Raw genomic sequence first — 27,478 nt, 5'->3', positions numbered from 1 at the left:
CTACACCCACATGCATGTCATGTACAAAGGGTGGCCGAGTGGTAAAGTGCACTTGCCTCGGAAGCGAGAGGTTGCGAGTTCGACCCTGGGTCGGGGCGTAAGCAATTTTCTTCCCCCTTTCCTAGCCCAGGTGGTGGGTTCAAGTGCTAGTCTTTCGGATGAGACGAAAAACCGAGGTCCCTTCGTGCACACTACATTGGGGTGTGCACGTTAAAGATCCCACGATTGACAAAAGGGTCTTTCCTGGCAAAAATGTATACGCATAGATAAACAAAATGTCCACCAAATACCCGTGTGACTTGGAATAATAGGCCGTGAAAAGTAAATATTCGCCGTAATGGCTTGAGATTTACTGGTCGATGTGAATGCGTGATATATTGTGTAAAAAATTCCATCTCACACGGCAGAAATTAATATGTAAAGCGCTTAGAGAACGTCAAGCGCTATATAAATCTCCCATATAAATAAATAAAGATACATCCTGTATTAAAGCTGAGGTATCTCTAGGATTACCCGGGAGGTGACTATCTGATAATCCTGTTCTAAATTCTGTCAAGTAAATGTGGCCTGAAATCCCAACCTACATGGCACGTGCACACTTTACCGTGTCATTCCACGTCTGAATTTAGCGCAGGTAACTTCCCTCATCAACTTTCTTCTTGAGGATACTTTTTTATAGAGGGGCTGAGGGCCAAATAAAAGAATACTACCCAGGACCTAAGAATGTAGCGCCCAATTAATGACCCTACCACCAAAACCATTGCACCAGTTATGAAAAAGTTAACCTGTTTTGCTATTTTCGTAGCCATCCCTAATCATATATATATGGCCCAAAGTCAGAATAGGTGTCCATTTTTGTGACATACAAAATCAATTTTAAAAATGAAAATTTTCTTTGTTTTGAAAATAGAGATGTATTTTAGAGCATAAATACGCAAGGAACAGCTATGATTTAAGAAAACTCATGTTTGATCACTTCACAGATTCAGGTTTAAAAGTTTGCAGGAGTTCATAACTTCACACCTTCACAAAATTTAGACTTGTTAAATCATTGTTGCTACATGTATTGGGTCTGTTTTAGACATCTGAGCAAATTGCTACAGCAAATTACTTTGCATTTCAAGCAAGTTAAACTTGTTTTGGCCACGCATGATGCAGATGTGAACTCCATTAATGGGAAGTTCATAACTTCACATAATTTACTTTTATTGGTAAAATAAATTTAATTTACACAGGCAGGAAACAATTTGTTTTGTTTTTTAATCTGAAAAAAGTGAGCTGGAACATGAAGGTAATTTTTGAAGATGAAGTGTGGAGAAGATTTTTTGGTTATCTGTATTATTTATAGAAATTAATATTGTCACAATTTTTTCACAGCAAATATTGGCATAAGTTATCATTAAATCTACAATTTTGCTGTTTTTGTGCAAAATGTGCTTGAAAAGTACCATCAAAAGGATTTCAATACACCAAAATGTTTGTCTGACTCAAAGAGTTGGCAGAAACTGAAAGTATTTTTAGAATGTCCTGGGAGTTCATAACTTCACACCGTGACATCACAAACTATGGCTAATTCAAACCAAAGTAAGAAAGTGCATATGTCATCTTATTTTCTCTCCAGCTACTCTTTGTAATCAACATACAACTAAGTAATAAAAGTAAAACATTTGTGAAAACAAACGATAACAAAAATCATAAAATGTGAGCGTGCGCATAACTTCACAAGAATTTTTGTTATGTTGGTCTCTAGTACAGTTACTGTATAATATATTTGCAAAACAATGACAAACTGAGAACACAGAGTTATAGTATAGGCTAAAGCTGCACTTATATTACAAAATCAGATTTTAATTGCCAAAATAAAACAAATTGTTTGAAACTTGTGAAAGTTCATAACTTCACATCAATCACACATTTATACTAAAATAACTAACTAAAGTCTCTTGCAAATAATTCTAAACAAGGTTTTGTTACTTAATGATTTACTTAACCAAACTCAGTAATGAAAACTGTTACCGAAATCATTATTTAGTTAGTGTTTATGTCAGCTGACTGTGTGTTCATAACTTCACATCATTTATTTAACTGAAAATCTACGTACTAAAATCTGCTGGTAAATTAAAATAAAAATGACATCAAACTGTAACAGCCTACTCTGGAGAAGAGCAACACATCATTTGAGGTAGTGATTTAGTGTAGTAAATTAATTATTTTGTATAAATCATACTCATGGCATGTGTTCATAACTTCACACCGTGGGGCTGAGGGTCAGTTGATGTGAAGTTATGTACACCGTGCAGTCAACCCAGATTCATGCTGGAATTATCAAAATGTAATTTTGAGGGTTGATATTCAGAAAACTTCTTACAAAATGTCCAGATAAAGTCAAATGTACTCTTTTGCTATTAACAAGGCATTATTTTAAACACGCCCTTGAAAAATGAGCTTGAGTTATGTGAAGTTATGAACTTCATGACAAAACGGCTAAGTACTTCAGAAAGAAACAGTCAGCAGCCAGTAGATTCTTTTTGTGATGAAAATCATGGTACAGTGTAATTTGGAAACTGAAAATAGTCATTTTACATATATTTTGGGTTTTGACATGAGTTAGTAACTCTCACATAAAAATAGTGCGCAAGACACAGAGAAAATGGCTAACTAAAGCATACTGCTTGACTTTAGTGACAAAAATTGCTTAGTATCTAAATCTAATGTACTTTTATATATGCAAAATTGCTGTTCCACTACAACCTTAACTTTCATGGCTAGCATTTAAGGACAAAAAACACTCTCAGTGGAGATAGTAGGAAAGTTCATAACTTTCTCACAAGAATTTTTTATTTCTCAATTACTCAAACACCAATGAATGAACTTGATGCAAACTTTCAGTGTGACTGCTGCTAGTGGATCCAAATGCATTACAAAGCTAGGTGTTCCCCAACCAGTCAATTTACTCTTTTTATAAGGCAAAAGGTTGGAAAGTTCATAACTCTTTTTTCACAAGAAAATCTGCACGTAAACTTCAAACTACTTTTGAACATGCAAAAACAAGTCAAACAACCCTTTTTATGTTTTATACCTCTGCAAAATATACTGTAAAATACTTTTTTACAAAAATATATCAGGTTTCAATCTTTAATTATTATTTAGAGCTGATCAGTGAACAAAAATGAAGTCTTACGGAAATAGTTATGAACTTTCTGTGAAATTTTGTCTCCCCATTTTCTGCAGGCTCACTGACAAAATTCAAAAACTTTGCTTTGTCAAAGGTACATTTGAGTTTTACTGGCTCAGTGAAAAGTCATTCCTGACATTCTGTCCCATAAAAATGACAGAGTAGACCATGTTTCAATATGCTGTAAGGTCATGTCACAAAAAATGGCCAAAATGTAGTGCTGCTGACTTCAGATAATGGCGACATTTTCATTAAAAACAACAACTGAGCACACAATGTTTCTCTAGGTGTGTACTTCATACTTTTTTTTACAAGTCTCATTAATCTTTACAAGGATTTTATTTTTCTTTGATGTACAAATCAGGTTAGAGCCAAGGTTGCACAGCTATTTCAGCTGTGGACACCATTTCAGACTTAAGGCCATATATAGCTCTATCTATTTTTTCTCACGAGCAAATTATGTTTAAAAAAAAAATAAATGTGTTCCTGCACAGCTATAGACTCTTGGGGTCATTCAGTTACAGTTCTTCCATGTTATTTTTTTGTTGAAAGTAAAAGTAAGGTAAGCTGAAGGTATCACGGCCATCACATGACACAAATGTTGAGAATGGCAGTGCTATAGGAAACATGTGCTTCTGTGAAATGCGTTTCTGCTAGCAAAATAACGGCCAAGCCAGGATAGCTAGGTTAGCTGTCAATTTACTGGGTATGCATGCAATGTAGTTCATGTGTAAATCTGCTGGACATTTTTTTTTTGGTTTTTTTTTTTGGGGGGGGGGTCCCCATTGAAAAGAGTCAGCTCAATGCAAGGGAGATATAACTCTTGTTACCCTAAAGCACAAGTATTGATGACGTCATACAACATGGATACATACCCGCGCGTACATGCAATTGCTTCATCAGTGATTAATTACACAAAATATACTTTTTTTCTGTCGAAAACCATGTTCAAATCATCAACAAAAATAGCAATGACGCTCAAATCGTCTTTTTTCAGTGTTTTGGTGCATTTAGAGTTCACTTCCTTCAATTATTTCCGCTCCTTCCTAAATCCTCACAAGAACACGAAAACAAAGCCATGAATGGTGAAAGTTGCAGATGTAAGTTATGAATCCAATCAAAAATGTCAACAAAACACGATCTAAGGACGAATGCTCTACATTTCTGATGATTTTGTTGTTGTTTTGTTGAAGGTTTTCAGGTGTTTTCGGAGGTTATCAGTTAAAACTAAAAGTAGTACTGTATATTTTCCCCTTTCAAATAATTATTATTTTCAATGCACATGGGTACATTGTATCGTTTTTTTTACAAAAATGTCTTACTAATTATCAATTCCTGTACTAAGCATGTTTCGCCAAAGGCATGCATTAACAAGCAAGTGATTTTTGTACAAACCTCTATGAACGTGAGAAAGAAAGAAAACCGTCGACTTCAAATTGCTCTTGTCAAAACGGTCAAGAGATATTTGCCGATATTCTCTCATGTGACCTTCGAAGCCGCTCATTTTGTAAAGCCCTGCTAGCTGCTTGACACACTTCTTCCTTGGATGTTACAGTTGCTTCTTGAAAAGTGAAAGTAGGTGACTCCCGGTCTCAGGGTATTCAAAACTGTGTAAGGCCAAACTGTAAACAGAACTTTACATCTCTTGTCTCTGTTCGAGCAATCACGGTAAATTATACTTGAGCGAGAAAATCGGCGTCATTATGATAGATGAAGTCTTTCACTCTGCACAAGTTGGTTTTATGCTTTGTCAAAAACAGCGTCAGACAGAAACACTGCTTAGTTTTTGCCCAAACACTACGCACTTTACGTTTTGACGTCCATAGATTTTCCAGGACAGTTTTAGAGTGATCTCCCCTGCGGAAATGAGCAGAATGACGATCAAATTCACAACAGACGTAAGTTGAGGGTAATCATGAGATTGTGAGTGTTCTGCGTGTTTTGATATTCGACAGTGTAATCGTGTAGTTCTTCTACGGATCTCTGCGACAATCTTACAGTGGAAGAAGGTTTGATAAAATGCCGAAAGCGTCCTTTGTCCCAGCTGTAGGGTGGTGTGTTGGTGACTGAAGTAGGTGGAGTGTGGAATTGTATAAATTGTAACGGAAGGTTCTAAGGAGGAACTATAAGAACGGGGGATCGTTTTGTTTAGTGTTCCCTTTGGGTTTTTGTATCTTTTGGGTCTGTGGCGTTTGGTGTAACTTCTGAAATGATTCATTCTTTTCATAATTAAAGAGCCTTTCTAAGAAAGTTTCTTGTCGACTGGTTGTTAGTATAGGTCCTTATAATATAAGTAGCAGTAACTTGCTTATAATGCCAGGTAAGGAAACGTGTATGGGTCATTTGAACCCCTAGCTGAACCAAATTCAGATGGAGACATTTATATGTATTCACAATCACAGATGCGAAGCGCCAAGTAAGCTAATTACTTGTACTTGTACTTGTACTTGTACTTGTACTTGTTAGATGTTTGAGGCCAATTAGGCCTGTTCATCCTTCTGTGGTCTTTTTCGAAGTAAACTTTAGCAACTTTGGCATGCATGGTGGGATCAGCCTAGTTACTAGCTAGTTACTAGTAGCACTCAGGATCAAACACAGAGGGGAGATCTTTCCAGTGCGGGGGCGGAGGGCATCGAACCCCACCCCCACCCCCAATCCGAGATATTTTTGATTTTGTGTGTGTGTGCAATTTAGCTAGCTATATAGGAAGCAAAATGGTGCAATCTGATACATATTATATATGAGCTCAATAATTTATATTGTAACATGTGAACAAATGGTGTTCAGGGATGTCGTTAGGCGTCGGACATCGGACATTTATTGATGAAAATCCCCAAATGTCCGATTCACATTGCCGCATGTCGGTCACATGTCCTATCGTTTTAGCCTGAGCGTGGTCATAAAATTATGTACTCCATTCCTTCGGGCAGCGCGATATTCGTTAATTTTCATTTCATGATACAAATCTTCTAAAAGACCAAACGCTCTCGTGTTCAGCTGACACTGAAGTTGCGAGTGCCGCGTGCGGATCTTTTCTTTTGTCAGGAATTCCCGAACCGATTGCGGCATGCGCCGTTTGGGTATTTATAACCGTCTCGGTGCAGCGCACTGATCTAAAAATAGTGGATTATTTTTAGAATAGATCAGTGCATGCTACAGGAGTACGGGAGACAACTCCAGCGGCTCTGAAGTTGTTCATGTTGGTTTCTTTTTTGTGGTTTCTTTGAAACTAAACAAATACAACATTATACACACACTACTGTGTTGATGTATTTACTATATTATGTGTGTGTTCTACAGCGCGCGCGCGTGTGTGTGTGTATGCGTGTGTGTGTGGGCGCATGACCATGGAATGTTATAAAGCTGTTTGGCGCAAATTCATAATGTCCTATTAAACTTTCTGAAAGCGGTCAAATGTCCTATTGATGCTGAAGAACTCAGGACATTTGTCCTATAGGTATGAATTTGTAGCAACATCCCTGGGTGTTTGTGTGTGTACACCTGTGCATACATATTTATAAATTATATGTCAGGGCCGTAGCAGCCATGGCCGGACCAGTTTTTTGTTAAAAAAAAAAAAATCGTCTTCATAAGCTTCAGCGCTGTGTTAGGAGGAAGGAGGGGTCGTGACTTAGATCGCACAATGACAGCGTTAAGCGAGAAATTGTCACTAATTGACATTCACAAGTGAAGACTATAGATCTAAATCTAAAGTAAAACTAAAAGGCAAACTGCATATGCACCGACTGAGACGCATTACTGATCCACTGAGCCATCGCGTTTTGCACTGAAGAGACATCTGAGTTATCTACCTTAGTTCACGTTTTTCGTTTCCCGGGAAAAGTACCTTTTTATTTTTTTTATGGCCGGACCACTTTTAGGAGCTGTGCTACGGCACTGTATGTGTGTCTGCTAATGTGTACTACTGTACTACTAATAGTAGTACTCTGTCTGGGACGCAATTCTCATTGCAGGCCCTTTAAACTTAATTCATAATTGCTGAAGAGAATAGAGCATTATTAGATTATAGATAAGCGTCAAACACTATTTCATTTGCTTTTCCAATTTTTTATTCTGTCAAGCAATGAAAGCAAAGTTCAAACCAGCGTCTGAAAAAGATTAAACAACAAAGACAGAGTTAATGAAATGAAATAACATGTAATGAAATCATAATCTTCTAGATTATATCTGTGCCAAAGCGTGGTCAGCAAGAAGATACCTACCTTTCAAGAATAATTTCTCTTTATGAAAGCAGCAAGTTACTAATAGCACCACTCCTTCTTAAAGTAAACCCTTCAGAGAGATAGTACAGATAATTTCATCAGTTTTTATCAATTGGAAGGTCTTGAAAAGGTTATTAGAATGCCCCAAAATGACAAAATCCGACACTTTCAAAGACTTCATTGTTTTGTAAGAGCATGTATGCTCATTGGAAATTAAATTTCTTGATTGTATTTCTATGAGTGTATAATGAGGATTTGCTCAAATGAGTTTGCACCCAAAACATGTTTGAATATTTATGAACAATTTGAGTTTTAAAAGTGGCGTGTCAACTGTAACGGTTCATGTCCTAAATTTCTCAAATTTAAGACTGCAATTTTCTTATTTAATTATATATATTTGATAGCTTTCAGTACATGAACATCAAGAAAAGAGCCTTTACATTGGAGCCTCATGACAAAAGAAAAACTCAGATGTCATTTCTACACTCTTATTTTTTAATTTTCAAATATTTTATAAATTTTACTGTGTCTTTTCGTTACGATTGACCATTTCCTTATAAAATTCACAACTTGTTTCCTCTCTTTTGAATTGCAATTTAAAATGATAGCTTTTATTCACACCTGCCTGAACAAAACTTAGTTGAAGGGCATATATAGTTATTTTAGGCTACAAAATAAAATATTTGTACTGTGTCCTCTTTACAGAACCGTTACGATTGACATACTGTGTCTTCAGCAGGCCGTTACGATTGACACGCAAAAGTCTAAAAATCACCCAAAGCAGCATGTGTCTTGCTTCCCCTTTTGCACAGTTCCTGTGGTTGGTATTCTTAATGATAATTGAGAAAGATTTCAATGTGGTGTCTTGATGTCTTGTCACAGCAGTTATTTATTGTTCGGGACATTTTTAATGTCTTCCGGGACATGTTACAGTTGACACACAAAATTTGAAAACTCATCCTGTGTATGTTTCTCCTGGCTCATTTTGTATTCAAACAATAAGTATGAGTTACTTATTACTAATTTTGTCCAAAATTACATCTTTTTGTAAAATAAGTGAACAATATGCATTGAATTGAAACAAAATTTCATGTCTCGTTACAAGTGACACACAAATATGAGTATCTTAGTAATCAGAATAGAAATCCAACTAAGTTTGGATACCAGAACATTTACAATGCCATAAATACACCATAGCTTTTTAAACTTTTGCTCTGAAACTATTTTTGCGTTTGTGAGGAGAAAATTTTGACTTGTTAGGTGTCAATCGGAAGACACAGTGGTTACGTCATTTTTTTAGTCCAGCAGTCTCAGCTATGTGAGCAATAGCAATATATCCTTAGCTTACAATGCATGTATGTATAAAAATGTGATTTTGAGCCATTTAACACTTTTTATGAACAAAATATTAAGCATAATACTGTGTCCTGCGTTACAGTTGACACACATAAATATCAAGCTTTGTCCTGGCATTATCAAAAAAAGTGTGCTACCAGTTATCTTTTAACTGTCAAAAACAGAATCCTAAAACAGTCAAAATGACTATATTAAATTTGCAAAGCTCTGTTTGCATTCTGAATTTTGCATGTGAATGTCCCATTTCAAGGGTCACCTTTTGGCACAGGCTCATCATGTGCAAATGAGTGAATGACGCATACTGCGTTCGTAAACCCGATCCAGATAATGATATGAAAGGACTATTCTTTTTTAATGTGGGTATGTTTTGGCTCATGTTTATATAACTATAGTATATGTTTAACTTCCATTGTAAGCTAAAACTTCATGCATAATGATAATGAAGCCTCCATTAGCTGTGGATGCTGTAACTGCCGTTTTAGTATTTTTATTTGGATCAATTATTAATTTTATGTTTATTTATTAATATTATTGTATTTCTGTTCATGCAGGTAGCAAACTGAGTCAGTCGTAAACTCAGTGTCTGCAGTTCTACTGTGGATCTACATAATCGAACAGAAGAATCAAATTTGAGTTAAAGAGGAGCGAGGGGAAGTTGACCACTCAGCATGGCATTAACACCATACGTTGGTGGAGGTGTTATTCCTTCAGATGCTAATGAAACTACCAACATAAGCACATCAGCGACTCCTGGAGAGCGGCCTGACCCTGTGACGCATCCCATTCCACTGCCAGGGGCAGGGGATTCTAATGGCTCTATTCCTTTTGAAGTCGTCACTCAGTCTCCATGTCAGTGGATTCTCTACTACGATGTTCATTACTCTGGGTAAAGTGTTCTTTTATTCTTTTGATTTGTCAGTTTATCGCACCCTTTTTGACTCACATGCGAAGCAAAAGTGAGTCTATGTACTCACCCGAGTCGTCCGTCCGTCCGGACGTCCGTCCGGAAAACTTTAACGTTGGATATGTCTTGGACACTATTCAGTCTATCAGTACCAAATTTGGCAAGATGGTGTATGATGACAAAGCCCCCAAAAAACATACATAGCATCTTGACCTTGCTTCAAGGTCAAGGTCGCAGGGGCCATTAATGTTGTTTTTGAAGTTTTTGAGATTGAATACCTCACCTATATATGATATATAGGGCAAAGTAAGCCCCATCTTTTGATACCAGTTTGGTTTACCTTGCTTCAAGGTCAAGGTCACAGGAGCTCTTCAAAGTTGGATTGTATACATATTTTGAAGTGACCTTGACCCTGAACTATGGAAGATAACTGTTTCAAACTTAAAAATTATGTGGGGCACATGTTATGCTTTCATCATGAGACACATTTGGTCACATATGATCAAGGTCAAGGTCACTTTGACCCTTATGAAATGTGACCAAAATAAGGTAGTGAACCACTAAAAGTGACCATATCTCATGGTAGAAAGAGCCAATAAGCACCATTGTACTTCCTATGTCTTGAATTAACAGCTTTGTGTTGCATGACCTTGGATGACCTTGACCTTGGGTCAAGGTCACATGTATTTTGGTAGGAAAAATGTGTAAAGCATGTGAGTCGTATGGGCTTTGCCCTTCTTGTTAAGTAATGAGGTGTAATTGCTGTCGCCTTGGGTTATTTTTAAAACACAAAAATTTTTCAGTCCTTTTAAAAATATGTCATTATGACTATGAGGACTGTTTGGGGACTTTGGACAGTATAAAAATCTGGACCTCTGAAGGATACAACGCTTAATAATCTTTGCCAAGTATTCCCCAAAACGATACATTAATTTACTGTCACCTGGATAGGGGGACTTAATTAAGTGATTGTTTTATCATTGACTCATGTATACGACTGACTTTGAAATGAACAAAACTATGTTTGATATATGCGTGACAAATGGGGGCTCGTCCGCTATTGTTTTAACATAATTTCTTTAGATTAAGTTAGTGACAAATCTGTTTTATTTCATACACAGAGTCATTGTGCTTCATAGTCATGTCTATTATGAAAAGGATTGTACACGTTTTTAGCAGTAACTGTAAGGGAAGAAGCTGATGAACCACCCACAATGCTGATGTTTGTTTTGCAATGTTCAGGGTTCGACTGTGGGATGTGATGATTCTGGTTCCCAACGCCCTCTTCTTGGCCTTCCTGCTGTTCAGACTACGGAACAACGTTAGCAAGCTGCAAACCAGTAGCAGTCCCATCTTTACCGCATTTTATGGACTGGTAAACACTTCTTTATTCTAAACTTGCTGAGCTGGATTGTTGTGAGAATAAATGTTGAAGTAAGTGTCACTCACGGAATGTTGTGATTTGTAGTTGTGCATGCGTTGTGGTAAGGTTTGCAAAATTAAGGTTTATTTAGTTGTAACTATCAATGGAATAAAACTTGCAACAATTTTCAGAGTACTATATGTATTGCATTAAGAGTAGCTTTTGATAAATAAAAAAAAGAGGAACGGCAGTACTGGAGTACATACTTGGACAAGACAAAAAAAGAGATTATTTTTGACCTTGTACTACTTTTCTTTCTTGACCAGGCCTGATGTAAAATTGTTTTGTTATTGCGGTGTTGAACATTGATGAATGTGGGAAAACAAAATTTTGATCATGTGTTTTGCAGGTTTTTGTCGTGTCGGTCATCAGCGTACTTCGTTGCATTGTGTCCATGACAGTCAATGCTTCAGTGGAGGCCGGAGACATTGCAGACAAGGTTGATTAATTTTTATATAATTAGGTATTCTCTCCCAATTGGTTAGAACTATAGGCCCTAACCCCAACTTCTTTAAATAGTTGGTTTGATTTATCACAAAATGTTACAATGATGAACCCAAAGGACAATCTGCAATAATTTCAACTTAGTTGCTGGTAGTGATCGGCCACTGATGTTTCATGCAAGACGTGTCCATTAAGGCACCAGGTTCTGATTCTTCTGATTGAAAACTATGCAGGATAACTGGTTTGCAGATGGCAAGCAAAGCCTTAAATTTCACTTGATATGTTTTCATCTTTTGGCTCTGAATGTGGTCATTAAATGAGAGGATAAACAATGTATAATTAGTATTTTTAACAAAATAGCTGTTGTAATTTTGACAAATCCGAGTCAAGATGTAATGTATTTTAATTTCAGATGCTGTGGTTGCTTTTGCGTTTTTTCTTGCTGGGTACAGAAGCATCTGTCATCATCTTTGGTATTTACTTTGGTGAGTCCTTATTTTATGCTCATGTTTGGCTCTCTGTGATAGATGACACTTTGTGTATTTGTTCCCTAAATTATACAGAGGGTGTAAAAAAAGACTGCAAATTCGGTTTTTCTAAAAACATCTTGTGGGGAATAAACTTTACCCGTTGTGGGGGAGCTTATGAAGTTGAGAGGTTTTTTTTATGCCATGTTTCTGTCTCTGACTCTGATGAAAAGACAAGTGAGCTGATCATGATGGTAAAAGCTTGATCTTCTTTTCAAAAGAATAGTCATGAAGAAAAAGAAGACTTTTGTTGCTTGACTTTTCTCATGGAACATACACATTGCAGTCGATTAAGATTTTATCAAAATAAGGACAATGAAACCTTGAACAAAGTACTGTCTCACATACACAAACACACACACACACACACACACACACACACACACACACACACACACACACACACACACACACACACACACACACACACACACACATATATACACACACACACACAAACACACACACACACACATCAGGTTATAGTTACTGCAGAATTATGTATATATTTTGTGTATGTATATATTTTGTTAACCTTAAACTTACACACTTAGTTATCTGTAATGCATAATTGTTAATCTTCAGGTCATCTGGACAGCAGAACCAGCATCCGGCGTGTGTTGATCTGCACTTCTTTCTTTGCCCTTGTTTACTCCACTGTGCAGGTTTGTGTCACTTCTTCTTCTGCGTTCGTGGGCTGAAACTCTCACGTACACTCATGTTTTTACACGAGTGGAATTTTACGTGTATGACCGTTTTTACCCTGCCATTAAGGCAGCCATACGCCGCTTTCGGAGGAAGCATGCTGGGTATGTTCGTGTTTCTGTAACCCACCGAACTCTGACATGGATTACAGGATCTTTTCCGTGCGCACTTGGTCTTGTGCTTGCGTGTACACACGAAGGGGGATAAGCCACTAGCAGGTCTGCACATAACTTGACCTGGGAGATCGGAAAAATCTCCACACTTAACCCACCAGGCGGCCGCAGCCGGGATTCGAACCCTCGACATTCCGATTAAGAGGCCGACGTCTTACCACCCCGCCACAGGTTTGTGTCACTCACAAGCAATCTAAACAGCATTTGAAATTATTCTAACTTGATGTGAGACAGGAAAATAGTTATTCTTTTGTTGAAAAAGGCTTTTGTTCTTCATTATTTGCTAACGTATAGTGGCATGTTGTTAGTGTTGCTATATTCATTATTGGCAGACTGCCACTTCTGCGACTCACTTCACACAAATACGTTGTAGATGAATACTTGTAGATAACAAGTTATATACAACTCACAGACACAAAATTGATGGTTAAGGTAGGTACCCTGTGGAACAAAATAAAAATAAACTAGTAATACCCGTGCTCCGCACGGGATTTTTTCTTCTTCATTAATTACAGAGTTAATTATGAATAAGCAACAACAAAAACGTGTTCAATGTGCAATGGCACGCGCGTACAGAACAAAATGCCATACATTTATTGGGAGAGAGAAACAAGTCGCGTAAGGCGAAAATACAATATTTAGTCAAGTAGCTGTCGAACTCACAGAATGAAACTGAACGCAATGCCATTTTTCAGCAAGACCGTATACTCGTAGCATCGTCAGTCCACCGCTCATGGCAAAGGCAGTGAAATTGACAAGAAGAGCGGGGTAGTAGTTGCGCTAAGAAGGATAGCACGCTTTTCTGTACCTCTCTTTGTTTTAACTTTCTGAGCGTGTTTTTAATCTAAACATATCATATGTATATGTTTTTGGAATCAGGAACCGACAAGGAATAAGATGAAAGTGTTTTTAAATTGATTTGGACAATTTAATTTTGATAATAATTTTTATATATTTAATTTTCAGAGCTTGTTTTTAATCCGAATATAACATATTTATATGTTTTTGGAATCAGCAAATGATGGAGAATAAGATAAACGTAAATTTGGATCGTTTTATAAATTTTTATTTATTTTTACAATTTTCCGATTTTTAATGACCAAAGTCATTAATTAATTTTTAAGCCACCAAGCTGAAATGCAATACCGAAGTCCGGGCTTCGTCGAAGATTACTTGACCAAAATTTCAACCACTTTGGTTGAAAAATGAGGGCGTGACAGTGCCGCCTCAACTTTCACGAAAAGCCGGATATGACGTCATCAAAGACATTTATCAAAAAAATGAAAAAAACGTTCGGGGATTTCATACCCAGGAACTCTCATGTCAAATTTCATAAAGATCGGTCCAGTAGTTTAGTCTGAATCGCTCTACACACACACACACACACACACACACACACACACACACACGCACAGACACACACACATACACCACACCCTCGTTTCGATTCCCCCTCGATGTTAAAATATTTAGTCAAAACTTGACTAAATATAAAAAAAGGGCACAGAGGTGGATTGGCCATGACTTGTGCAGTGACAACAGTAACATATTAAATTTAGAAGTAATTGCGACAAATTTACCCCAAAAAAGCGCTAGCACACACAGAACAAAATGTGATAAAACATCAAACCTAAGAAAAACAGCGTTCAATGTGCAATGAACTGCAAACCATTTACACAGCAGCAAACATGTGACGCTTTCTGAAATTTCGGTCAATGTAGCGATATTTTCTTTTTACCAGGCTCGGCGCTTGAATACACTTTCTTTCTTTTCTTGCGTAGCTGCTCACCATTAGTAATGCAAGAATCTACAGCTTGGTGAAGGCAGACAGTTACGAAGGAAAGGCTAAATGTGGCAAAACTAAAAAAAGTGGCTATATTAACCGAAATCTCAGAAATTATGACACATGGGAGTGAAACAAACACATAAACACAGCATTAAATGAGCAAATCGTGTGCACAGTAAAAAAAAAAGTTTTACACATATAAAAATTTACATGGTTGCCCATATGGTCTTTGTTGATGTTCTTTGTCTCGTGACGTTATCAATATGTCCACAAAATTCAAAACAGGGATCAGATTTTACCCGCAACTACTGACTCGAGCAAATAGTGTGCACAGTACAAAAAAAAGTTTTACACATCAGCAAATAGGAATGAAAATGTAACCCAGTGGTGAATTTACAGTGGGTTCTGTGAACAATAACAAATCATGTAATTGGGAAAGAATAAAACAGCGTTAAATTGTGCCCTTTTTTGAGATTTCAGTCAATGTGGACAGTCTGAGAATTCAATCAATGTGACAAAATCATTTTGTCACGCTTCAACCAAGATGATGAATGCTAGTTAAAATGTGTAAAAGAATATATAACACCAATCATATAATTGGGAAAGAAATCTCGTCGCAGTACCCTACAGCTCGAGTCACCCACAATGAAACGTTTGCACGATTGACTGGACTTAAACAAATTAGCGGCTACATTGACATAAGTGAGGGACATAAATGTGCAAAAAAATGTGCCCAGAGAACAATAGTTGTACACATCACCATATATGTCTTAAGACGGGGAAAAAAACAGCACTAAATGGAACAAAATTTGTACACTTCAGCAAACATGCGAGTGAAAAATAAGATGTTAACCCTTACACCGGTGCAATTCTGTAACACATGTTACATAGCCACTGGTGAATTAACAGAGAGAAAAATAACAAAAAACAGTCATATAGGTTTTCGCATCAATGGGAGGTAATCGGAACTGACCAAACAGACTGAGCCAATAGCGCGACATATGTCGTGACAACCAGGTGACAGTATACGTAAAGTAGCGCGACATATGTCGCGACAACCAGCCAATGTGAAATTGGTTCTGCGTTCTGCGAACAACAAAATGTTTACACATGCATTGTGCACAGAGAACAAAAGTTTTCAGATCACCATGCATATATGGCATTATGATGGTTAGGCCTGAAGAAATACATTTGCTTTTGTTTAATATTTCTCTAAAATGTGAAATTGGTTCTGCGTTCTGCGAACAACAAAATGTTTACACATGCATTGTGCACAGAGAACAGAAGTTTACAGATCACCATGCATATATGGCATTATGATGGTTAGCAGGGGCGGATCTGGGTTTTGAAAGGGGGGGTGCAAAGTTCTTTTTTTTTTTTGTTGTATCTTATCAGCGAAGGCGCGAAGCGCCGAACCGATGGCGCGAAGCGCCGAGCATGCTAGGGGGGTCCGGGGGCATGCCCCCCCGGAATTTGTTTTAAAAAGGAAGCAAAATTGTGCAATTTGGTGCAATCTGAGCGTGTAAAGTGCTATTTTCAGGTGATACATTTTTCTTCTTTTTTTTTTTTTTGTTGTCCCGCTTGGGGGGGTGCAATTGCACCCATTGCACCCCCCCCCCCCCCAGATCCGCCCCTGGTTAGGCCTGAAGAAATACATTTGCTTTTGTTTAATATTTCTCTTGGGCTGCAAGCCAGCACAAAATAATTAAAACATTTCATTTGCCAAATCAGCGCCACCAAAACTGATAAATAGGACTAAGCATGGAGTATTCATGGCAGGGGCTCTTTTTTGTTTGTCATGCTGTGTGCCACACGCGTTGCAGTTGTCACCGTGTGTAGAGTTTAAGATGATGTGATTCCTATTCTTATAAAGACAAAGTCGATCTCCGTTACACCCCCGCAACAATTTACATGGTTGCCCATATGGTCTTTGTTGATGTTCTTTGTCTCGTGACTTTATCGATTTGTCGCAAAATGATTCCACCAAATTCAAAACAGGGATCAGATTTTACCCGCAACTACTGACTCTGAAAAGGTTGTGAAAAAATGGGTTGAATGTGAATGTTTATTCCTGAGACAATGCTTGGAGAGCTTCTCCCGATGTGACTGCGTCATCTGAAGTGGACTGGGTTGCGTTTTGTGTTGCATCAAACATGTCTGTGGATTGTGTTGAATTTTGTGTTGCGTCAATCATGTCGTCATCCATGATTTGACTGAGCGTTAGGACGTCGACAATAGGTGGTTTGATGTGTTTGTAGGAGTGCTTGTTGCTGCAGGGTTGTTTGGTGCAGCGGTGGGTGAACGTAGTGCAGATGAAGATTAGCTGGCTATTGCCGCAGGGTTGTTTGGTGCAGCGGTGGGTGTAGATGAACGTAGTGAAGATGAGGTGGCCGACTGGAGGCGTTGATTTTCACGCCTAAGATTGGTTAGTTGTGTGGAGTCTTTGCTCGCTTTGGTTTTTGCATCTGACAATTGGTTGATGATGGTCTGGAAAGATTGCTTTTGTTTTTGTCGAAGTCGGGGTACTGCTTCACAGGTCAAGTTGTGGTCAGCGTCTTGAAGTGAGGTCGCAGTGAGTTGGTCGTTGGGACGCCATATCTGAAGAAAATTACAAAAAATTATACCTTATACACAGGAGTATGGAACACTGAAAAAAGATTTGTTTTGGCAGGAATGACGTTTGCATGATTACGTCTACATGAACAAAATTTTCTCTTTATACGTTTGCTCATTGGTGTAAAAATCCAGCCCCCCCCCCCCCCCCCCCCCCCCAAAGCATTAAAGGTAAAAGCCATCGTAAAGATACGAAATGGAAATCTATAACGTCTAAAATATATAAAGATTCAAACGCATATTGTAACTAAATGACAACAGAAAATATACATGGTCCAAACACACACACACACAATCGAGTGCACGCATCCATGCATATAAAGTCATGTACACACACACACACCCAATAAAGGTACGTCCAATGGCACGTGTGTGTGCTGTTTTCAGGTAATAGCACCGCCCTCCCTCCCCCTCATGTATGATTTTTACAAAATGGAAATCTTTCCTTGAACCCCACCCCCCCCCCCCCCCCCACTCATGTATTGCCTATGCCTGGGTTAGTAAACAACGAAAGAATGCAGCGTTTCTTTCTGCATCTGCATGGGTAACGCGGGTGTGACGTTTTCATCTTTCGCTTTGTAACGGTGTTGATATTTTGATTCTCGGCCTCGTTGATCTAGTATAAACTCTACACTGAACAAAAAAACACCCTTCGATTGTACTGATAAGCGACCTTGTGTACCCTACATTCATGGGGCCAAATTTGTCCAACCAATTTTTTTTTATTTAACTTGAAATTTGATTCATCCTCAAATGTTTCCCTTCTTACTCAAAGGACGTAACCACTCGGTACACGTTTTCGAAAAAATCGATTTTGGGTGTGAAATCTATTAAATTTAACCAATTTTCTTCACATGCAAGAAAATGACATGCTTTTCGTCCATAAATAATTTCACTTCTTAATTTTACCAGGAAACATTTCAGTCTTGAGTATCGAGGGGGAAATATGTACACAGGCGAAAGATGAAATCGTGACACCGGCAGAATCCCAAACTTTGGCTTAGTACCGCACCCCCCCCCGTCCATAATGTATGGCAAGATTCCTTGAATCCCCCCCCCCCCACCCCCCATATGGCCTATGCCTGGGTTAGAAAACAACCAAAGAATGCAGCGTTGAAAGAGCGAAAATCCTGCAGTTCAGCCGTGGCGTGTCAAAATGGCGGGGGAAGACTGAGAAACGTGGCGAATAATGTTGCAAATTCTCTATAGTATAACCCCTGTGGTAGAATACAGCAAGGTTAGGAACACTTTAAGAAAGTTTTACAGACTGATAAATGGGATTTACCTGTAGAGCCAGTTGTAGGATCCAACAGCAGATTTGACAGTTGCCCCGATTCAAAGCTGGGGGAGGAGCGGCAACATCCGCTTTGCCTTTGGTTCTGACTAAAGACTGCGCGACCACACGCGACCGCCGACTGGAGGCGTTGATTTTCACGCCTAAGAAGATTGGTTAGTTGTGTGGAGTCTTTGCTCGCTTTGGTTTTTGCATCTGACAATTGGTTGATAATGGTCTGGAAAGATTGCTTTTGTTTTCGTCGAAGTCGGGGTACTGCTTCACAGGCCAAGTTGTGGTCAGCGTCTTGAAGTGAGGTCGCAGTGAGTTGGTCGTTGGGACGCCATATCTGAAGAAAATGAAAAAAAATTATACCTTGTAGTTGTACACAGGAGTATGCAACACTGAAAAAAGATTTGTTTTGGCAGGAATGACGTTTGCATGATTACATCTACATGAACAAAATTTTCTCTTTATACGTTTGCTCATTGGTGTAAAAAATACAGCCCCCTCCCCCCCCCCCCCCCCCCCAAATGATCACACACACACACAGTGATGAAAGTGCGCATCTCTTCCCAGCCTTGCAGCGCTTTGAAAGTTGGAAGCATTAAGCATTAAAGGTAAAAGCCATCGTGAAGATATGAACAAAAAGTAAGACGTCTAAAATATATAATGATTCAAACGCATAGTATAACATAAGTAAATAACAGAAAATATACATGGTTCAAACACACACACACACACACACACAATCGAGTGCAGCATCCATGAACACACACACAGACAAACACACACACAATAAATGTACGTCCAATGGAACGTGTGCGCGTGTGTGTGGATGCTGTTTTCAGGTAATAGAACCCCCCACATGTATGGCCTATGCCATGGGTTAGAGAAGTAGAAAAAGCAAGATTCGTTCACCCCCCCCCCCCCCCCCCCCCCCCCCCCACATGTAATGCGCCATGGGTCATAGATTTTTACGAAATGGAAATCTAAAACGTCCAAAATATATAATGATTCAAACGCATATTCAGACCTGGGAACCCCTGTTTTGCACTTTGACTATTCTCTGTTTCTCAAACAAACTTGGTGTATTATCAAAAAAATGAGCGTAGTCACTACTCCACACAGCGTTTGCACATCCATGATTAAAACATGCCTCATGCGCGTCAAAATGGCGGGGGGAGACTGCAAATTCTCTATCTCTATAGTATAACCCCTGTGGCAGAATACAGCAAGGTTAGGAACACTTTAAGAAAGTTTTACAGACTGATAAATGGGATTTACCTGTAGAGCCAGTTGATGCGACAGCAGATTGACAGCTGCCTCGATTCAAAGCTGGGCACTGAGAAGCAAGCGGTCCGAATGTTGCCACGCTTTAGGTCTGACTAAAGACTGCGCGACCGCACGCGACTATACAAACAAACAAAATAAAATACAGCAGGAATGACGTTTGCATGAATCCATGATTACGTCTACATGAACAACAGTGATAAAAGTGCGCATCTCTTCCCAGCCGTGCAGCGCTTTGAAAGTTGGAAGCATTAAAATTTAAACGGGTAAAAGCCATCGTAAAGATACGAAAAAAAAGTATGACGTCTAAAATACATAATGATTCAAACGCATAGTATAACATATGTAATAAACACACAATCGAGTCCACACATCCATGCTTATTTAAAGTCATGTACACACACACACACATACATGGCATCAAGCAATACACAATTAAATGACACATATATGGAAAACGTATAATGAACATGAACATGGCAAGTAATTCACACCGTTACCTACTATAAAATTGATGATATATATATACCACTCACTTGCTATTCGCCTAAAAGCTTGCAGTGTGCTGTGACACATATAAGAAACCAGAAGAAAAAAGGACTTTACTTTGGCGAAAAGAGCATATGCTGCTTATTTTTGTACATAACTGCTATAACTGTATTTTTTCCGAACACTTACATGTAAAAAACATAGAGATATATCTTACCATTTCACTAAGACAGCCAAAATAACGGTCAAATTAAGGGGAGATCATGATGAAGGGGAGATCATGATGACGTACATGTCTATGGTTGCACCGGGGGAAAATATTTAGTCGCTGGAACCTATAAGGTTATACGGCGACTTATCAGATGATATTGTTTCGAACTTATCTTTTAAAAATTAAGTAAACAAATCTATAGAATATTTTGGAGTTCCATTAACAGATAAACAGATCTATCTATCTTCTTATTATTTTAGGTTCGTCTGGGGTAGAGAAATAAAACACACAGCTAGGTTCGTCTGAGGTGCGGTCGCGTAGTGTTTAGTCAAACCGTTCGCTTTCGGCCAATGGGATAGCTGGGATATTCTGTCTGCTACGACATTTCACGTTAAAAAGGCCTCAAAAAGCCATTTCGCTTTCGAAGTCGTCAATCTAACCCAGCCTATCGTCTTCATCGCGATCCGTTCCTACGGAAAAACCGAGGGACAGGGTCCAAACCGGCGGGGTTTGGTAGGAGATACGTCCACACGGCGAAAAAGGCCACGCGTATTATAATAAAAATAAATAAAATAGGGTACACAGATAGGTACCTTTTTAAACAAAAAAATTGTTTTGAAAAGCGCTCAAGCTATTCAAGCCTGCAGCCAGTTTATTCCTTCTCCGTAATGTGTGTCTGTGTGTTTTTCCATGAAAAATAGTTGACGGGAAAAAGTTCCAGGTCAGCAGAAAAATTAGGGTAGATTGGTTTCTTGTAACCACAGAATTGTTTGTTGATGCTTTGGGGTGATTGTTGTATTCTTTTCTTTTTTTTTGGAAGGGCTAATAAAAGACACGTTTTGATAATAGTTAGCAGGATCATTGCTTTCAGTATGAACGAAAAGTGGTACTGATGGCGCAGGAAAGAGCTCATCAGTTTACTTGACATTGTCTGCATTAAGTGTTAAGGATTCACTCACAGGATTCCATCTTCATTCTATTATTGTTGTGGTCCCTGACAGGGAACACTGGAGATGAACTACCAGCACAGCAGCTACAGTGTCTCTAACCCTGACAACACAACAGAAAACTTTGACCTTTTTGCTCACGGCGGCATGATCTTCCTCTGCACCAGCTCTTCATTCTTTTGCCTGGTAGGTACCTAGTGTATCCTACCCAGTGTCTGTCCACAGGAGGGATATTTTTATAGCACGCATCTGAGGGTTGAAGTAACAATGAATTGAATTGACATAATGCATTTAATAGAAACAATGATGACAAGTAAACAGCGCACATCTGATGCCTTGACAAAAAACAGAAGCTTATCCCGTGATGAGCCTTTTGAAAGGAAATCAAATGGAGAAAGGGTCGGTCTGAAAAAGTAAACTGTCTGTTCAGAGTTCTGAGATGGTTTTCATTTTATTTAATTTTTAAATATGTAAGATTGTATTTCAGGAAACAGGTATTAAGTTGTGGGTGGAGAGCATGGTTGTCAATCACAAGTACACAAACTTCATTGCATCTTTGTTGTGTTCTATTTCACCAGGGGGGGGGCTCCTTGTGACTTATGTTGTTTTCACTAGGGAGAAGGTGGGCTTCTGATAAGAGCAGTAAATTCTCGAAGTTTGAGATCAGGAAGTATTGTTCCATAGAGGGGTTGTTTGTTGAGGAAACCCACACTTAACACTTGCAGGGCAATTAAGTACAGAGAAAGAAATTCTGCCATCCAAACGGGAAGATTACATGCACTGCACAACCATTTTCAATCACCCCGCCATATGGGCATCTGTACTCCGTCCTCAGAGGAGCCTAATTGTAACTCTGCCATTAAATGTGTGTGCAGGTGTACTGCGTTGTGCTGATTCTGCCTTTGACCTCCATCAGGGAGAGGTTTACCCTGCCAAGTAAGTACAATAGACATTGATATATGATGTTTTATTACATGAATATTCATAGAAACAGGATTTGCGGGAGAATTTTGTTTCTAAGAAATGTAATGAATAGAATAGAAAAAGATTTGTGGGGAATACATGTACTTGCTACTATTACATGTAATTATTTCCCCAGAAACAGTTTTGGACGAGACTTATTTTGAAGAAGCATTCTGGAGCAAAAAAGAATGGAAAATGTTTCATGGATTACTTTCTGATATTCACTTGTGTGGAGAATGTAGTGAATTATATTGTGTCAAGAGTTTAAGCGCAGAAGCAGTGCTGCCACAAATAGAAGGTAGGGAGGGGGTGGGTGATGAATTTTGGGGAAAGAGGGGCGTTCCAAATGTCGTCATCTCTTTTCAGTGCGTTTATCTGACTTTGTGTTTGTAACTCCCCAGCTACACCTGGCGAAGTACGGATAATAAACTTGAAAACAGATGAATATGTATAACTGACATTTTTAATCCAGATAAGTGTTAATCCCCTACTTCTCTGTTTCAGCCAAGCGATCCTTCTATTACTATGTGGGCGCCCTGGCTGGCCTCAACTTTGTGCAGGCCATCGGAAGTTTGCTTATGTACCAGATGGTTGGGCATGCCCTCTGGTAAGTGCATATATTCCAAGTTGAGTTACTGTGAAATAGCTGTCTCATCTAGTCTGACTGCTGATATTATTTTGCAAAGAGAAAACAGTACTTGTGATGAATGATCTGAGAACAAAAGGGAAGTAAGGTCTCGAAATGCATACGACATGTGCAATAGAGTAAGTGCGATTTATGGGGAACCAATCTCCTGGCACCTGAGAGAATAACAAGCATTAAAATGAGCAAGCTACTTTCATCCTCATGTGATGAATGAGTTGCAGAAATTCCTTACAGCTTACATACATTACAAAGATTTTAATGTTTGCAAGCCTGTCCATAGACACTTCTGTCATGATATAGCACAAAACATTGAAGAATCCTTTGGAACACGGGTAGACAAAACAGGGATCGGCTACTGTAAAAAATTCATGTTCTTTTCTCATTCTTCCACGAACTGTTCATGGAGTCCCCTTGCCAGATGACATCTTTTGCACTGTTACAGGATTATTTAGGCGTGTTGTTCATGATGCTGAGGGCTATGGATTTGCCTGATATATTTTTAGGGTGGAATGTTGATTTGTAATGTGTTTTTTGTTGTTGTTACTTTTTAATGTTTGTATAGCGCCCTGAGACTGACTTTTGGCGTCGAATAGCACTCTATAAGAACATATGGTAGTTATTATCATTATGTCACATCATTGATCCCTTGATAACTTACTGATGTAGTATTTAGACCTTTTTTCTTCTTTTCTTATGGATATTGTAACAGATCTTGTGTTAAGGTTCTTCTTCTTCTGCGTTCGTGGGCTGAAACTCCCATGTACACTACGTGTTTTTTGCACGAGTGGAATTTTACGTGTATGACCGTTTTTACCCCGCCATTTAGGCAGCCATACGCCGCTTTCAAGGGAAGCATGCTGGGTATTTTCGTGTTTCTATAACCCACCGAACTCTGACATGGATTACAGGATCTTTTTCGTGCGCACTTGGTCTTGTGCTTGCGTGTACACACGGGGGGTGTTCGGACACCGAGGAGAGTCTGCACACAAAGTTGACTCTGAGAAATAAATATCTCGCCGAACGTGGGGACGAACTCATGCTGACAGCGGCCAACTAGATACAAATCCAGCGCGCTACCGACTGAGCTATATCCCCGCCCCGTGTTAAGGTTAACTTTCATGTTGTTTTTTTTCCAGTGTGATTGATGTCACAACATACGTCTACTTCACATTGTTCGACCCTCTGGTCTACGGTACATTCCTCTGGAATTTCTTCAGGTTGGTGGCAGTCCTGTTTCCCAGCATTTATTTTATCTTGGTCATGATGGCCAGAAGGCCGTACTTATTTTCACTTTTTGAGTAACCTCATGTTTGGTGTATGCTGCAGTTTATATGGCAGGTGGTTGGTAAACTGTATTTGAGTGTCATAGGTGATGATTCGTAATGCCATGCAGGAAGCATATCATGTGAGATATGAATATATATATAGGTAGCATGGAATTCCCACGTTTGTTGATCTTACTACAATCAATGGTATTATTTGCCTAGATAAGAGTGCTAAAGACAAAGGCACAGTTTCTTTTGTGTAATGGCCTGTGTGTATCATGCATGTTGATTTTTTTATATAGTTGCAAGTTTCTGTAGTATCAGAACATCTTAATTATACAGGCACAGTTACACAGCATGAGGTAAAATTATCTCCTCATAATTCCTGTGGTTCAAAATAAAATCGTAATCACATGTGCACGTTTTATTCTGCGTGATTGCCTGTGTGTGTCATACAGTGCTGACTAAAATCATTTCAATAGTTCCTGTTGATTTAAGAACAGATTCCTAATCACACAGGCATAGTATATTTGATGTAATAATTTATGTGTTATGCAGCTTGGACTAAAATCATTTCAATAGTTCCTGTTGATTTAAGAACAGATTCCTAATCACACAGGCATATTATTATTTGATGTAGTAATTTATGTGCTATGCAGCTTGGACTAAAACCATTTCAATAGTTGCCGTGGTTTCAGGACGACACAGACGGGCATCCTGTTCTCCTACAAACATCAGGTGGACGATATCCAGGATGAAGATCAGCTCAGTCTGCCTTACCAGACGCCTTTCGTCAAGGCCGATGGCGCTGACTCACCAACAACTGACGACTTCGGATTTGGATCCACGCACTTTGATCGTCATGCCAACACATCCACGTCCTCCTCCTCCCCTACTGGGACGCAGAATCCGTACCTCAGCATCAACAGTGACGTTTATCAGGTGTCCACGTAAAGGGGACCTCTCATCTCTCTTTCCCGTGTCGTTTTGCTGGCGTCATTATTTCAAGAGACAAAAGATCTGTTTTTGAAGTTGAGATTGTATGTTTGTACATGTATCATATTTGTTCTGTTTTTGTCATCATTGTTCTGGCTTTGGGACAGTATGAAAATTAATACACTTTGTCATTTTCAGTTGTTTTCTTTTTCCTAACTCTATATGATTTTAGTTTTCCCGGTTGTGGCACATATTACTTGTGTATAATTATTCTTGACCTTGAAAAGGGAGTGGACCTATCTGCAAGATGTAATACTTTGGTCCGACTGATCCTATATTAGCTGCCCTCATGGGCAGGGTATGGTTTACAGAAAATTAGCATAATTATCTTGTCACTGCACTGGTCACTTCTCTGGATTAAAACTAAAGCATATGCTAGCATTGCTTGAACAGAACTTTGCTCGGATAATTCAAGTACATTGCTTTGAAAGTGAAGTTGCACAATGGTGCTTTCCGGTGGTGAATGTTTGAGACATTGCCAGGGAGTGTGATTCTATGGGTGACCCCAAACATTTCAACCAACAAAAATGCTAATAGCTTGACCGAATTACTTCATATTTGGTGTACATTAATTTCAGCTTATGCATAACTTCCACAGGGGGGGGGGGGGGGGGGGGAGTGAGTGTTTTTGTATACTCAGACATTCAGATAATCCAGAAAGTATAAGTCTGGAGGGTTTAAATCAGGTTAGTATTGCTACAGCTCAAACTTTTTTTGAAATTGCACAAAAGTCAGACCATTTGAAATACAGAAATGCCACTTCATAAGCCGAAATTTTAATGTACACCAAATATGAAGCAATAGGAAGGTTTCCGCCAGTTATCTCTCTGAGGTTTTGGGTGCTTAGAGAGTACTGTGCCCCTTGCGGGGGCATAAAATATCGAGGTCACAAGCAGGGTCAAGGGGAAGGTCGGCTGGGCAGACAGGAGTATGACGGCTTACTAGTGCCAAAACCTGGTGTTACCCATTATCACGTGATAATTACTAATTAACGCTGTCAGTTACTGTTTTCATCTGTTAGTTACTAATTTCCACGGGAAAATTACTAATTTTTAGTTTTGGCACTAGCAATCCGTCAGGAAGTGAGCCAAAACTAAAAATTAGTAATTAACAGGTGAAAGTTAGTAATTTTCCCGGGAAAATTAGTAATTAACACGTGAAAATGGTAATTATCAAGGGAAAATTACTAATTTTCCCTTGATAATTACAATTATGAGGTTTTGGCACAAGTAAGCCGTCATACAGGAGACTACAATAGGAAGGTTTTCGCCAGTTATCTCTCTTTGAGGTTTTTGGTGCTTAGAGAGTACCGTGCCCCTTGCGGGGGCATAAAACATCGAGGTCACAAGCAGGGTCAAGGGGAAGGTCGCTGGGCGGACAGGAGACTATTCGGTCAACAGATGTTATTAGCATTTTTGTGGGTTGCATTTTTTGAGAGGTCACCCTGTAAAAAATGTATCAAAGATGGTGCACTACAGAGGGCAATAATTTGGTTTGAACAATTTTTATTCAGAAAAATTGCAGACAACAAAGCCGCATACAATCAATTAGTAAATGGAGCACCACAAGCAAAGCTTTTACGTGTGCTCTGAAAAGCAAGTAATGAGGGCAACAATTTCATAGAAGTTAAAGTGGTAAGCTTGAGTCTGACATGAGACAACTATTATGGTCTGCTAACTGACACACAATGTTTATGTCATATTTAAATTCCATGAAGTTGGAGTCTGTGACTTATCACCTGACTTGCACAGATGCAGTTGAATGCTATTTTTATATCTACTATATCTATATACGGCTTGTGTGTGTCTGTCTGTCTGTTCGCCATGCACGGCCAAAGTTCTCGATGGATCTGCTTCAAATTTGGTGGTCATATTCAGGTAGACCCCGGACACAATCTGGTCTATGAAAATTTTCAACACGTGCTCTCAGCGCGCAGCGTTGAACCGATTTGGGTTTTTTTGTACATCCATTCCCAGTAACTCTTCCTTATCTTCTCCAGTGTTTTGCGCGTTTATCTCCCTTCCTTCGTACGGTAAGCCGGCCGGGTATTCGGCTCAACTTCTTCC

The 27,478-nt window shown here is 38.9% G+C and overlaps 1 protein-coding gene and 1 long non-coding RNA gene across 3 annotated transcripts; one reads left to right on the top strand and one right to left on the bottom strand.

The window, feature by feature from the left end:
- Window positions 1–5,078: 5,078 nt before the first annotated feature.
- Window positions 5,079–25,807, top strand: LOC138965007 (transmembrane protein adipocyte-associated 1 homolog). The gene is made up of 11 exons (XM_070337130.1): window positions 5,079–5,184; window positions 9,306–9,640; window positions 10,901–11,033; window positions 11,431–11,520; window positions 11,938–12,010; window positions 12,638–12,717; window positions 21,597–21,728; window positions 22,418–22,478; window positions 23,010–23,112; window positions 24,288–24,368; window positions 25,115–25,807. The coding sequence occupies exons 2-11, from the start codon at window positions 9,423–9,425 to the stop codon at window positions 25,368–25,370; spliced, it is 1,227 nt and encodes a 408-aa protein (XP_070193231.1). The 5' UTR covers window positions 5,079–5,184; window positions 9,306–9,422; the 3' UTR covers window positions 25,371–25,807.
- LOC138965009 (uncharacterized) lies at window positions 14,463–21,142 on the bottom strand. 2 transcript variants are annotated; one of them, XR_011455261.1, is made up of 3 exons: window positions 19,890–21,142; window positions 18,615–18,951; window positions 14,463–17,314 (listed from the first exon to the last, which is right to left on the bottom strand). It is a non-coding gene; the product is annotated as an uncharacterized lncRNA (long non-coding RNA). The 2 variants fall into 2 exon arrangements; XR_011455260.1 differs by having other exon boundaries at window positions 18,615–21,142.
- Window positions 25,808–27,478: the final 1,671 nt, after the last annotated feature.

The sequence above is a fragment of the Littorina saxatilis genome, linkage group LG4 (assembly GCF_037325665.1).
Source record: "Littorina saxatilis isolate snail1 linkage group LG4, US_GU_Lsax_2.0, whole genome shotgun sequence".
Taxonomy (NCBI): Eukaryota; Metazoa; Mollusca; class Gastropoda; order Littorinimorpha; family Littorinidae; genus Littorina; species Littorina saxatilis.
This window is presented reverse-complemented; position numbering and strand designations above follow the sequence as displayed.